The 14,617-nt window shown below is 37.0% G+C and overlaps 2 protein-coding genes across 3 annotated transcripts in view; one reads left to right on the top strand and one right to left on the bottom strand.

The window, feature by feature from the left end:
* Positions 1–7,637, bottom strand: part of LOC128682008 (uncharacterized protein) — a 37,550-nt gene extending 29,913 nt beyond the window's left edge. The window contains exon 1 of the mRNA XM_053766430.1: positions 7,157–7,637. Coding sequence (XP_053622405.1) covers positions 7,157–7,358 — 202 coding nt within the window. The 5' untranslated portion in view covers positions 7,359–7,637. The remainder of the gene's footprint in view (positions 1–7,156) is intronic.
* A 296-nt stretch (positions 7,638–7,933) lies between these two features.
* LOC128682019 (uncharacterized) lies at positions 7,934–13,382 on the top strand. Of its 2 annotated transcripts, none has more exons than XM_053766471.2 (5): positions 7,934–8,114; positions 8,893–9,029; positions 9,325–9,498; positions 10,324–10,723; positions 11,198–13,382. In XM_053766471.2, the coding sequence occupies exons 1-5, from the start codon at positions 8,042–8,044 to the stop codon at positions 11,233–11,235; spliced, it is 822 nt and encodes a 273-aa protein (XP_053622446.1). In that variant the 5' UTR covers positions 7,934–8,041; the 3' UTR covers positions 11,236–13,382. The 2 variants fall into 2 exon arrangements, with proteins under 2 accessions (XP_053622446.1, XP_053622447.1); XM_053766472.2 differs by having other exon boundaries at positions 7,936–8,099.
* Positions 13,383–14,617: the final 1,235 nt, after the last annotated feature.

The following is a 14,617-nucleotide window of genomic DNA, read 5'->3' as shown; positions in this document are numbered from 1 at the left end:
AAACGTCATTTTATACACTGAATTTTATTTATTATGGTAACATTTGGTATTTTTTTGTTCTCATTGAAGTACAATTATTTTTTCGTTGTCATCAAGCCCCTTAATTTTGTTTTTAAATCACTTCAAATTTACTATTACATAGGTATACTACTAGCTTTTCCCCGCGGCTTCGCCCGCATGAGCTATTCTGTGAAAGCGGAACTACTTTCAGCCCCATTTAGTCAAATAGGGGGATGATTTTTGGGAAAAAAATCTAACCTATATTTGAACGGGTGCCCTCGCCTATATGTATACTTAGTTTCATCAAAATCGGTCGAATTTTTTGAACAAAAGCTTGGACTTTGAATGTGTTTACTACAACCAACTTTCGCACACGTCCTACAGTCCATAGAGTTAATCGGCCGCTCATCGCACAATGCGCGGCCACGTGCCAAATGTTTTTCTAAATATAACACCACTTTTTTCCATTCAGCTTAACACGACGGCAATATACCGTTTCCGAAACCAGTGTCATGTATAAATATATACATAGGTACATACTATCATCAGCCGAATTAATTCCGCTGTTCACTTGTTCACCACTTGCTTCCGGTGATGGAAAACATCGTGAAGAAACCTGCACACTGATTGACAGTTTAGTTCACGAGTGTGCATGCGACTACCTGCCACTAGACGGCGGTAAGTAGTCGTAACTTATGTCAGGTGCCTTTAGGCGACTTGAATAAAATCTGACACCAGTGTTAGCGATAACACACTCGATATGATGATGTATCTGCATGTATGCACTGTTTACATGTAATTCACTTCAACACGTTGAGGGGCAAAATTAATTTGTTACAAAAATTACAAACACACGAATTTTCGAAATTTTAAGGTTAATAATTATTAAACTGATACCAGGCTTCAAGACTTCATAGCCGCGAACGGATGTTAGCCCCAAAATAAGCCTCAGCTAACCACTCCGGAACGATCAGTCTTTTTTTCCGATCGGATTTCCAAACGGTCTATTATCCTTATCGGTCTCCTTATTACATACTAGATGTTGCCCGGGGCTTCACTCCCGTGGGAATTTTGAGATAAAATATAGCCTATATAACAATCTTGGATAGGGTACCTTTCTAATGGTGAAAGAATTTTTGAAATCGGTTCGGTAGTTTCGGAGATTGCCCGCCTCAAACATACAAACTCACAAACGCTTACCTCTTTATAATAATAGTATAGGTTATCCCAAATGATCTACATTCCCCATCCGTCTACTTCTAATATGGCCGACCGATTTTAAAGAAAGGCCATTTTTAGCCGATCTATATTACTTATCCTATAGTGCGCCATGATAGCCAATAAATCCAATCAAACAGACAAACCGATAGATAATAAAACAATGGACTTTATGCGGTAATTTAACATCTAGTAAAACAAAGGAGTAGGTGTAATTTAGAACATTAGATATAAAGGTGTGTACACACTGATTTAGTTTTTGGCTAGCAACGGACCGAGTTTAATTCATTTTATCCTTAAGGCACACAAACAGAACACACATAATGAAGAAAAAAACAAGCAGACAGGCGACAACAGCATTTTCAAAGAGGGTCGAAGTCATGCAGGCGGTAGGTCGTAAATTCGCAGCCAAATCTTCAAGAAAGTTAATACAAATGTAGGTACTTGTGTATGTATTCGCAAAAAAATGGCATTGAAAGAAACTAAAGAAAACCTACATATTTTATCGACTATCGTCTTCATAGTCGTACTCCTCATGGCCGAGGGTCGTGGTCATTACGTGGAATTAAACACACACAACAACTTTCTTGGCATTAGTAATGGTGTGGTTTTCCATTGCCTTCTCCATTTCACACACAAGTTAATAATCAACCAGTGTGCAGGTTTCCTTACTATGTTTTCCTTCACCGGAAGCAAATGGTGGCCGATTGAAACTACTATACATGAGTCAGATTAGTATACAAACTCATGTGGCACGAGTAGGATTCGAACTTGGGACCTTTCGATCCACAGGCGGGTTAACCATTACACCACTACCACTTTTAGTAGAATAGTAACTGCTTTTTGATCTCCCGCGGATGCTTGCTCATGCTTCGTCAAAAACTTTATTTATCTAAGCCCTTATTCCTTCTACTAGTTGGTTAACCATTACACCACCACCGCTAATACCAACTATAGGCCTGCAAAAATAAATAAATTAGAAGTAGACTACACTAACGGACCCTTGGCTTCGAGGCATTACAGCCGCGAATGAAATGCAGAACACCTCTTAAGACTATTTGCCTCTATCTATGAAAAGTCTATTCCCGCATAATACCTACAGTTGAATAAGACCAAAATTATTTATGTTTACAACATCATAAAACAGTTTGTGTGGGTTCCTACCTTAGTATAAAATTGATTCGTGTGTAAACGACCTAAGCGCACATATTTACGAATCCAAATTAGACCTTACAACATTGACATAAAAAACAAAATCGCTTGTTACCGTTTCAAGGCTCTAGACACATGCACTTCATTGCATGCAAGTCGGTGACGTAAATAATTACTTATGTACCTACTAGCTATCTCTATTACACGGTGCTTTTTTTACATAGGAATAAAGAAATGGATCCCCGCGCCGCCGCCGCCATTATGTCTGTAAAATTCTCATTTTTTAGCGTTTAGATATTGTGATTCCCGAGGAAGGTTCATTTAAGGTATAATTTATTATGTTTTTAAACGAGCGAAGCCGGGACCGGCCGCTAGTTAAATCCTAACTAATATTATAAATGCGAAAGTAAAGTTTGTTCGTTTGTTTGTTACCGCTTAACGCTCTAAATATCAATATCTACTCAACCAATCTTCTTGAAATTTTGAATACATGTAGTTTGAAGTAGGGGGAAGGTTATAGGGCACCTTCAATCCCGGAAAAAATTCTGTCCCCGCGGGCAAAAGCCAGTATAATATATTTTAATATTTTTTGAGGTATACCCAGTAGAAAATAGTAATTAACTTTTTAACGTTCGGGGCGGACATAGCGACGTCTGTCATTCAGATAACGAATTATACTATCACGCTATAGCTAACATCTCAACACAATCAACGAACTCGGACAGACGCCGACGTAAACGAAACGTGGGTACATCGCTTTGTTTGTATGTGAGTTTTACAACACCGCGCGGGAAAACCGGCAGTGTACGTCGAAGCCGCCAAAGTTTGGAACTGTTTGCCGATAGTGCGGAGCCGGCATAATCTCATAGTAAACTTGTATGTTAGTTGGTGATAGTGATAATAGTTGTTTACATAAATTTATCTATGTTATCACATTGGTTTCCCGGTGACAAATAAATCCTACTCGTGTAGATAGAGTATCACGTCTTACGGGGTAGACAACTTAACGGGGTGGCCACGTTTAGCTGTATTGGTGGGTGAATATCACGAGAGTTTTGAATTCCGCCGCGGGCTCTCATTAGGGTGAATTTCACGAGCGTTTGAACGCGGCGTGTAGAGTTTCATTAGTGTCAGACATATTTTTTTAACTAAAAGAATATTAAAAAAAAAATTAAACATTTATAAATTTTACAGAAAATTTACAAATTCACTCATGGGTGGGCTTTTTGGTGGAATTGAGATTGAGATCACTATTTATATTGATAGGATGTTAGATATAAGAATCGCTAACTAACTATAGCTAGATACACAATATCAAATATATGGAAAAGTACCCGGTGGTACTAAAAGGGGCGGGATTTATTTCATTTTCCGTTCGCGAGTGGTTCTCAGAGCGTTTCGGCCGCTGCGGCCGCGCTGTCATTGCGATCCGTCAATTTTCTTGAGGAATCATTTCCAAAATAAATTCTAATACTAACTAATATAATAAATGCGAAAGTAAGTTTGTTTGTTACCTCCTCACTCAACCAATCTTCTTGAAATTTTGTAAATTACATGTAGTTTAAAGTATGAAGAAGGGCATAGGGTACCTTTCATCCCGGAAAATGGGAAATTCACGCGGCCGAAGCCGCGTGCAAAAGCTAGTAATTCATAAGATTGACATTGCCACAGTACAGATTAATTATTTTAAAGTAAGATACTTAGGTAGTAAAACGAATTCTAGTCTTTGTTAAAATTTGAAGAATTTTATGAAATCGTCGTAACGCTTTGAAAATCTGCCTAAGCCCCGCGTATCATCATCATACATGTACTTTTGTTAGAGAAATAGCAATAAGGCGTTTCCTCTCAAATTTGTTTCGTGGCTTGATAGCGGGCTTATCAATGGAATTGAGTTGAGATTCACAAAAATTATGACATGATAGAAAAAACGGATCGAGGCGTATTTTTTTAGAAATAAAAAGCTAATGCGTAGCTGTGCGTGTTCGTTGTACGGAAATGTGGCTGAGTGCGTTGCGTGCACGCATACGCACGTGTGTCGTTGAAAGTATTTACTTTCGCATACTACAGACAGATTTTATTATCTCAAAATTCTCACGGGAGCGAAGCCCCGGGCACCATCTAGTCACCGAATAAAAGAAATCCTTTCATATATTTGATGCGATATATAAATCATGATTAAATAAATCCTGTCAAGCATGATGACAAAGTAACGGAACGTATTTTTTTGCGGAGATAAAGATATGGATAGAATAGTATATAATCTGTCTGTGTGTGTAGTGTGTATTTACACCCCGCACGCACACTACGACATCACTCGTGTGTACGCACGTTCATTATATATTTATTTACTTGTCGTTTTCGGTTATCGGCATTTTCCTATGTTTTCCCTGAGTTTTGGCAAGCGCGAGGTCGAATGATGTAGTGGTGTCGATGTGCATTGGCTAAAAAAAATTTATTTATTTTTCTACAAATCCAATTTAATTTTTGTATGATAGTTACAAAAAGATTTATGTCGATTGTTAGATGAAAATAACGATTATTTCCGTATTTAGTTACATTTTTAATAATCTGGGATAAGTGCAGTTGTACAAAAGCAATAAAAAGTTGTTAGAGCCATGATCACCTTACATACACTATAAATATAAATATATTAGGACAAATCACACAGATTAAGCTAGCCCCAAAGTAAGTTCGAGACTTGTGTTATGGAATACTAACTCAACGATACTATATTTTATAACAAATACATATACATATTGATAAACATCCAAGACCCGGGCCAATCAGAAAAATATCATTTTCCATCATGCCCGACCGGGGATCGAACCCGGGACCTCTCGGTTCAGAGGCAAGCACTTTACCACTTCGCCACCGAGGTCGTCACTATCAGATATCTTGAAATTACTGCAAACTATAATGTCGCAATATCGCAGTTTCCAGGTATATGTAAAAATACAGCTTTGAAAGACGAGCCTAAAAACATATGATGTAAACCAGATGTAACATGTACACATTACTGTAAATAGGTATTAGGCGATTAGGAAATCCATATGTGGCTGTCCAAATCAATAGGGACCGTATGGCGGCTGGCACTCAGGTCTTAATTGCCGTTGTTCGAATACAAAACAACGGCAATAATGGCGTTAGTGCCGGGCGCCATAAGGTACCTTTTGATTAGGACGGTCACATATGTTGGATGCTCCACTAAAATACATTAAATGATTTTCCAAAAATAACAAAATTTAATGAATTTTAGTAGACTGTCATAAAAATGAACATACATACAAGTGAAGTTAAATAAAAGCTTTCAATAAAATAAATGACCAAAACACAATGTCAGCACTATAGGTTGTTTGTGTGTTGGTGCCAAGATAGAGAAAAGTGTATGACACAAAACACCTGGATCTTTTGAAGTGACATTAAAGTTCCCTAATTATTACCTATCTGACTCACGCATGAACGTAAATGGTTGGGAACGACTAGTAGATGGGTTTGCGCCTGACTTTTTGGACCGAAACTGGGCGTAAACCCATCTGTGCTCACGAGTGGTATTAAGGTTGAGATCACACAAGTCCAGACAGATTTAATCTACTGAAATGATCCAAAGGGCATATTCCTAGCTAATGTATAGACCGACAGACAGACATGAGGAATCTATAAGGGTTCCATTTTTGCCATTTGGCTACAAAATCCTAAAAACCGGCAAAGTGAAATTCGGAGTTGCGCACGAGGGTTCCGTAGGTACCATGGTCTATAAAAACAGTAATAAAGTAATGTTTGTTGTATGGGCGCCGCCTTAAATATTTATTCTATTCAGTTTTTTTGTACTTTTTTTATAGTGGCATAATATTTTGACTATATAACTAACCTGGAGAAATGGATAGACAGACAAACAGATGGGGTGAGGTTCAAAGGAAGAGGAAGTAAGGGTTCCTTTGGTTTTATCCTCTTGGTTAATAAGTAGAAAATACATATCCATTAAAAAAATGGTTAGTTCCCCAGAAAAATCACCTATAATTGGATATTACTATCAAAACATAAATAATTGGTAATTTATGAATTTATCACATACATATGGACAGACACAACAGAAAGTCTTCTTTTTATAATATGTAGGGGTGTTGCTAATGACTAAATACTGTTGGTGTTGCTAATGATATTTAGAAAAAAAACATGCTAATACTGAAAATTTGATAGAGAGAATTTGTGCTTGATAGGTGTTTTATTTATTAAAATTTTAATTTCAGTTGACAAGCTTTCACAATAAAGACATAACAATTTTCCTGACATCGTTTCCGCATAATCATTTTATAAGTTTTGTTTATATTTATTATACAAAAGAATAGCCTATGTTTTGTTCACAAAAATACAGATTTTCAGATGCCAATAAATTTGAATCTTATACAACTGTGAACTAATGTATTCATTGCTTCACACTGACAGGTGGACACTTATACTTGGGCTACCTATTTTTGTAGCTACTATATTTATAGCAAGGGATAAGTCTAATAAAAACTTCTGTTTTTATTAGAGCCTTGTTTCAGAGTTTATAAGAAATTGGAAAAATCCAAAATAATGATGTATTTTGAATTGAAGTAAGTGTTTAAATACTGCTTCAAAATAATAAGAGTTTAGTTTTGCTTATTTACAACCTATTTTCTGATTCAAATAAGCTTAGTACCTACCTTCTTCATAATAAAGATTGTGGCAATTGGATAACATAAAAGTGTTCAAATTCATTGGATCAAACTGGGAAGTACTACAGTGTATTTAAATGAATACTCACCATCTTGCCAAGGGTTTGCTGGCTCAAAATACTGGGTAACTAACTGGTCATCACCAGGGAAGGAAACAGAACGGGTTTTCTTCGTTTTCTCATCTTTATGTTGCTCGTCATTAAATTTGTCCCCGATTGTCACGGGGAGAACCGTGACTGCTGTCTTATTCGATTCCGGACATGGAGTGTTTTTATCAGGGTCGGTAGACATATCTATCGCGTAAACTCTGGTCACATATCACCACGGACGGCAACATTAGCAGCGAAAAACTCACAAAAAACACACAAATAAATTCACAATTTTTAACGCGACACGCACGCACTGAACCCTGGAAACGTATTTTCAACACATTTATCTCATTAACGCACCGGCCATTGCCTATTAATTTACGATTTCGACAATTTTTCACTGTTTTTAATAATCGCTTCGAATCAAAACATTCCGTACCTTTCATACACCATTTGCCGCCATATTGGATTGAACGAGACAAAAGGAAAGTTTTCGTATGTTGACGTAGGGGGCGCTATTTTGCAGAAAAAGATATATTTTTTTACTTAGTTCTATAACTGGGCTTGGGCATCACCAGTTATCAGCATATTTTAGTTACTATTAACATTTTTGAATGTCTCAATCTCAAGTCATATTACAGTTAGAATAAAGTCCGCACCAAGCAGTTTTTGTTCAGCGTTTTGATTTGTTTATTTGATAAAAACTAGTAAAGATTTGTCTGAATTATGTCCAACGCCATATTTTTTATTCCTGAAGGAAGAAGACAAAACTGACAGTGACAGTGACAGATCAAAGATAACCTGGAAACTTGGGAAACTGTGATACATTTTTAGGCGAGGATTATTTTTTATTTATTAAAACAAACAACAAATTTACAATGAAGAATGGACGATAATGCGAAAAGCGCATCATCCTACCAATCGGATCAGGAAATTCTTGACGGTATGCGGGTTTTCCGTACGTAGAAAAGTTTGTAATTTGAGTCTAGTTCTCAGAAGCAACAGGTATTTTGTAATATGACGTAGATTTGTTATGTAGCATTACATTGGCCGTATTCTTTCACTTTTAAAAGTATTGCTGTGTTTAACTTAATTGTTGACATTTTGAAGCTCTTGATTGTTTATACTGAGCAGTTCTTATTGGAATAAATTCTTCTACACCAACTATATGCTGTTGTAACTACTATTTAACTTTTTGGTCATATTCTTAAATCGTAAAATATAAAACAATTCGTGATTCATTCATTTACAAAGATGTATAGCATAAATATAACAGAAAATAGCTATCCCAGCTCTATATAAATAAGGTAATAAATAAATATGCATTATGAAATAGTGTGATCAGACGCCAAAGTTTCAGAGGCTTCACTCCCGTGGGAATTTTGGGATAAAAAATTTAAAAAGTGTTATTCCAGGTTATATTCTACCTGTGTACCAAATTTCATAACAATCCGTCCAGTAGATTTTGAGTGAAAGAGTAACAAACATACATCCTCACAAACTTTCGCACGCCATCCCAACTAATATTATAAATGCGAAAGTAAGTTTGTTTATTACCTCATCATCATGCATTATCTACTGGACCAATTGTTATGAAATTTGGTACATGAGCAGAAAATAACCTAGAATAACACATAGGGTACTTTTTTATCCTGAAATTCCCACGGGAGCGAAGCCCCAGGGCGCAGCTAGCTTATAATAATAGTAGGATTTATTTATTAATATTTTCATTCTAGCTCGAGGCATCAACATGACAGTGGAAGAGGTAGCAGGGCTCCCAACTACAAAGTATTCCGAGAGGGTGCAGTCTCTGAACCTCTGCGAGGGTGACCTGATGTTCCTCAAAGGTCTGAGAAGAAGGATAAAGAATAGGGTATGTATTTTTGTCTGTAATCAATTTTGCTTCCACTAATATTATCAATGCGTAAGTCTTGTCAACATTTTCATGGTTAAACTGCTGAACAGATTTTGATGGATACAATAGATATGGTCAATGACCTGAGGTTAAATGCAGTCTACTACAGATAGAGCTTTTTGTGGATACTTCCACAGCTGTAATACAAGCTCTTTCCTATCTTTTTGTCTCCATTTTGCACGGTCATCCTCATCACCATTTTTCAGCTTGTTATAATAGACGTTAATAAAGCTTTATGTGTAACAATTCGCAGTTAGCATCACAGAACAGCCGCCGGCGCAGCGTGGAGCACCTGAGCCGGCTGGCGCGCGAGCTGCGAGCGGCGCGCGCGTGCAGAGAGGACGCCCTCAGTGAGCGACGCGAGCTGCAACAGCTCCGGGACGCTGTGCGGGGACAGTGTACGCGGCTGCGGCGGCACGTCGCCAGGGTCAGTGTAGTAGGACAGTTTCATTTTCATTATGACCTGGTGAATGATATTAGTGAAGACCAATAAGATGCTACTGACACAGCAGTATCTGTGACAGCGTGCAGCTGGGTCACACAGAGTAATATAAGGGACAGAATGTGTGCCATGTTTTTGGGAGAAGCACCACAGTGACGAACAGTTTTCGAGCGATATCACCATTTAGATAATCTTTGCTTTGGCGGACTTGTATCCCGGAGCCTGTTTAGAGAAATGCATGATGTTATGCAGCTGTTCGACGGCCTTGGCGACGATGTCAGGTCAGGGTTGTCACAAAATGTGAGACTTATTGTGAACTGTATTAGTTAATTTTTTTTTCCAAAAATTGCTACTAACATATGGCGCGTTGAGAGTTAAGTAACTTTTTTATACGTAACTTTTTTAATCTACCATCTAATTCTTCACTTCAGTCTCATTCTCTTTTACAAGATTTTATTTAATTACACCTATTGTCCGAATGTTTGTCTGTCTGTCTTTGACGACCTCGGTGGCGCAGTGGTAAAGTTCTTGCCACTGAAACGAGAGGTCCTGGGTTCGATCCCCGGTCGGGTCATGATGGAAAATGATCTTTTTCTGATTGATCCGGGTCTTGGATGTTTATCTATATATGTATTTATTATAAAATATAGTATCGTTGAGTTAGTATCCCATAACACAAATCTCGAACTTACTTTGGGGTAGCTCAATCTGTGTGATTTGATATATACATATATATATATAAATGGTTTTTTATTATCACGCATTTTTTTCACGATTGCGACATCTCGATAATATACAATAATCTTACAGATACTCAAAGAACGTGAAGACCCAACACCCATTCCATCCATCACAATCGAATCAACTGAATCTCAATGCGAAGAAGCCAGAGTGACAGAGACGAAACCACCCCCACCGCAAGAGAAAGGGAAGGACAGCAAATTCGAATGTCGCATAGAGAAACTAGTCCAGCAGAGCGTGAATCACATTTTCAAGAATGATAAAAAAACAGTTTTCGCCAAGACCGTTTTCATCAGCAATGATAAGCTGTCCAGTGATGTGAAGTCCATGGTTTTGGAGGAGGATCTGAAGGTTTTAGGGGGGGAGGGGGTGTTGAACTTGTCCGTTAAAGAGGGGAGAAGAAAAAGCCATGGCAGGAAGCAATCGGCGCCAAGACGAATTTTGTATTATGATGAAATAAATATTAATGGTAAGTTGTAATGAATATTTAAAACAAGTTTGTTAGACAAATTAAAAAACCTCCGACTCCCCCTCTTTGAGAATGCTGTTATGGCCTCGTTGTTCGATGTCGTCGCCTCTATTCTAGGCCGGGAACAACTCGCCACAAATATACTTGTTAGATTGTTTAAATACCTAATCTAATGAGTCTGTATCTTTCATTGGAATACTATGATCCTTATAAATCCTCCTTAAAGACGAGTCTGTCTGTCTGTACGAACGCGATAAGCTCAAAAACTACCGGAGGAATTTTTGTACGAATTGAATTTTGCGTTTGTAATGAATGAACTCAAGAACTCCAGGATCGATTTTTATGAAATCTGTTACGGAGACACACGAAACATTCACGACTAGGCATGTAGACCTAGGCTTCTTTTTTATATCATGTTATTACCCGAGCGAAGCCGGGACGGGCCCCTAGTTATGTTTAATTTCAATTTTACAGATGGCGTTCTCGATTTAAAAGTCAAGAAAGGTCAGTGACCGAGACATAGTCTGTAAAAATCATTATATTGAGACCAAATATAGTTATATATGGCCATAGATTTAAGTATGATCAAAAAAGTATATACGACCAATATATATCCGCCTTAAAGGCATGAATCACATCACATCACTATATGCTGTTATATATTATATTAATTTACTCTTGATATATTTAAATATCTAGTGTTGGTAAAAATATAAAAGTTTATTTTTAAACAAGAAATGTGCGTAAAAAAATAATTTATCTGCTTTTTAATAGTTATTATACAATTTTGTTTCTGAAAGTAAGTTTCGACATCATTGTTATTTCATATTATAAAAGAAGTTTGTCTGTATGAACGCGATAAACTCCAAAACTACCAGACGGATTTACGTAAGATTTTCACCAAGAGATAGTTTGAACACTGAGGATATTTTTATTATTAGTATATTTATGTATTTGATACCCTGAATAGGCTAATGTATGTTAGAATGAAGTGCCAGATATATTTTATATGTATTGTATATAGAAACACATGTCGCAGAGCGTTTCGACCGCTGCGGCCACGCTGTCATTACGATCCGTCAATTTTCTTTAGGAAGGAATCATTTCCATAATCAATCATTCATAAAATTGACATTACTACAGTACATAGTAATTAATTTAAAGTCATATAGTAAAAGTCATTCTTCTGTTTGTTGACATTTGAAAAATTGTAATGACAGCGCGTGCGCAGCGGTCGAAGCGTTCTGCGAACCAACGTTATTATATTGTTATGTCCTTGATGTAAAGTTAGCAAATCTATTGTTGTTCGCCCTATAAACATGTTTACACGTATATGCCGATCAAGGGATCGTGATCAGTATGTAAGTTGATGATATGATTAATCAGTTTAATTACAAAATATATAGCTATTGCTGCTGTTTTGTGTTAAATTTTCACTTATTTCTCTTAACCCAGGGCCCGGCCACATTGCTCCGTTGTACTCCGTTACATTGGTGTGAGCACCATACAGTTTCTGCTTTAATCCGTCCACGGTCGTCAACGCAACGGGGACGACGGAGTAATGGGGCCGACCCCTTGGTTTTTTCTTCCTGTGGAGGAGGCGTACGGTACTTCTCTAAGCAGTTTAGTATGTAACCATAACAGCTGTAATAAATTTCGCGCCAAAAAGATCCTGAACGCGGCACCTCTGTCGCTGACAACAACAATGTGGCCGATCTCTTCCACATATTGCAGATTTTTTGTATTTGGTTTATTGTAAGGTCGTACCACATTTCCACCGCACCGCTCCCACTCGGCAAGATGACGTTCATTGAAAAGTGAGCTTTAAAACGTCCACCGTAGACACATTTTACATTGACAACAAATAAGCGGATTGCTTGCTGTCAGCTCTCGGGTTGTCAATGTAAAGTGTGCCTACAGTGAAAATTTTAATGAACGACATCTTTCCGTGGGGAATCGATGCGGTAGAATTTTTCTATTTGTTACAATTATGTACATCACAAGTAGTAATTCAGAAAATTTTAATTTTTTTTCATTTTTTCATTTGAGTTATAGTATATAATGGTGATTTCTTATACATTGCCATTATTTTATCTAAATGCTCGGTCGATGGTACTGAACAACTTTTCGTATGGAAGCAACCTTGAAATCGCGAAAAAAATCAGCTGATCCATACATTTTCCACGACTTAAGTATTCAATTTTGTATAGAACACATGGTTTTTTTTCGCGATTTCGGAGTTACTCCCATACTAAAAATTGTTCAGAACTGAGCATGTAGAAAAAATATTGCCAGTGTATAAAAAGTCTTGTAGTAGTATTTTTTTACCGGATGCGAAGTTGATATAGGTACTGTATCGCGTCTTTCTTCATTACGGGGTAGACAGAGCCAAGAGTTACGAAGCTCAATCACGTTTAGCTGTATGTTGACAAAAAGATTTGTAACCTAACAACTCTCATTTTAAGAATGATGGAAAACAAACTGAAAATCAGTGACTGCTCATCGGGCTATACCATCACTGAACCGTGACTTTTTTATTGCTTCGGCAACTCTGTGTTACTCCAAATGTCTTTTTTAATGTGGCGTTGTGCACTTTCTGTGATGGGTAAAAAATGTTAAATTCGCGTCAGGACACGTGACTTCGTAAGACGTCAAAAATGCGCAACGTTAATATTCAAGTTTTCATTTCTGCCCGCGCTCCCGGAGTGCTACCCGTTTTTTTTTATTGCTATGCATGTGTGTGATTGGAGCAACAAAGAAATGAATTAATCTATCCCACTAATATTACAAAGGCGAAAGTTTGTATGTTTGTCACTTCTACTCGGCCGGTAATTTTTTTATGAAATTTGGCATTAAGGTACCTGATACAATAGTGTTTTTATCCTGAAAGTACTCGATTCTCGTAGGATGTGGTCAAAGTCTGAAAGCGTTTGGCGCTTCGTAATATAGATGGCGCTAAAGTGTGCATAAAACGTAAGTATTTTAAAACGAAAAATATATCGCGGGTATCTCCGCTAGTCTATTGAACGTGGATAGCTCACAATCAGTTTACGTCGATTCACAAATATGATATTGTTATGTGAGTGAAGGAAGGTATTATTTAGTTGGGATTCCTTTTTTTCGCATATTTTTTTATCCTAATTTAATTTAGCATAACGAGTTGGCATATATATTTTTTTTACATACTTGTTTTTTTGGCATACCTTTTCAATAACTATAATTATAGTTTACGCTAATGTATATTACCATAATTTTGATTTGCATAAAGCTATAGTGTAGCAGTAGGTCAGGGTGCGGCGGGGCGGCCCTCTGGCCACTCATAAGCCGCCAATATGCTTAAGAATATTATGTTAAAAAATTGTTATACTTATGGTATGCGTAAAAAAATTGTGTCTAAAAATTATGCCAAATTAATATTGTGCGTAACTATTATTATGATAACTAAAAGTATGCCATGTTAAATTATGACAAAATTGTATGCATAAAAATAGGGAACCTATTTGAGGGCGCCTATGGGAGCACTAGACGGGTGATCAGTCCTCCCACACTGGGACCATTTCACCCTGTTCCCCCTGTGGGGGTGCAGGTTCCTGGTAACCCTAGGTTAGTGGCGTTCTAAACCTACCTGTGTCTTTACAGAATCTGAGTAACACAAAACATATTCAAAGTATATCTATACATATAATAAAACAGTAAAAATATTTTGTACATTTAGTATTTTTGACTGAAATGGATAGACGGGCACTTAAGAAGAATAATAGAAAGCAAAAAAAAATATTTTTGTCTGTCTGTATGTATGATCTTATCTCCGTAAATTACTGGATGGATTCGAATGAAACTTTTAATATTATATAGCTATTAAACCTGGATAACATATAGGGTATAAACTATTTT

Source organism: Plodia interpunctella, chromosome 29 (assembly GCF_027563975.2).
Source record: "Plodia interpunctella isolate USDA-ARS_2022_Savannah chromosome 29, ilPloInte3.2, whole genome shotgun sequence".
NCBI classification, from domain to species: domain Eukaryota; kingdom Metazoa; phylum Arthropoda; class Insecta; order Lepidoptera; family Pyralidae; genus Plodia; species Plodia interpunctella.
The sequence above is the reverse complement of the archived record's forward strand: the minus strand, read 5'-3'. Positions and strand labels throughout refer to the sequence as shown.

What these genes read in the sequence shown, in the direction of transcription:
- LOC128682019 (XM_053766471.2), top strand. Translation starts at nt 8,042, where the DNA reads ATGGACGATAATGCGAAAAGCGCATCATCCTACCAATCGGATCAGGAA. An exon ending in TGACGGTATGCGGGTTTTCC is followed by an intron (nt 8,115 to 8,892) that starts GTACGTAGAAAA and finishes TTTTCATTCTAG; the next exon opens with CTCGAGGCATCAACATGACA. An exon ending in TGATGAAATAAATATTAATG is followed by an intron (nt 10,724 to 11,197) that starts GTAAGTTGTAAT and finishes TCAATTTTACAG; the next exon opens with ATGGCGTTCTCGATTTAAAA.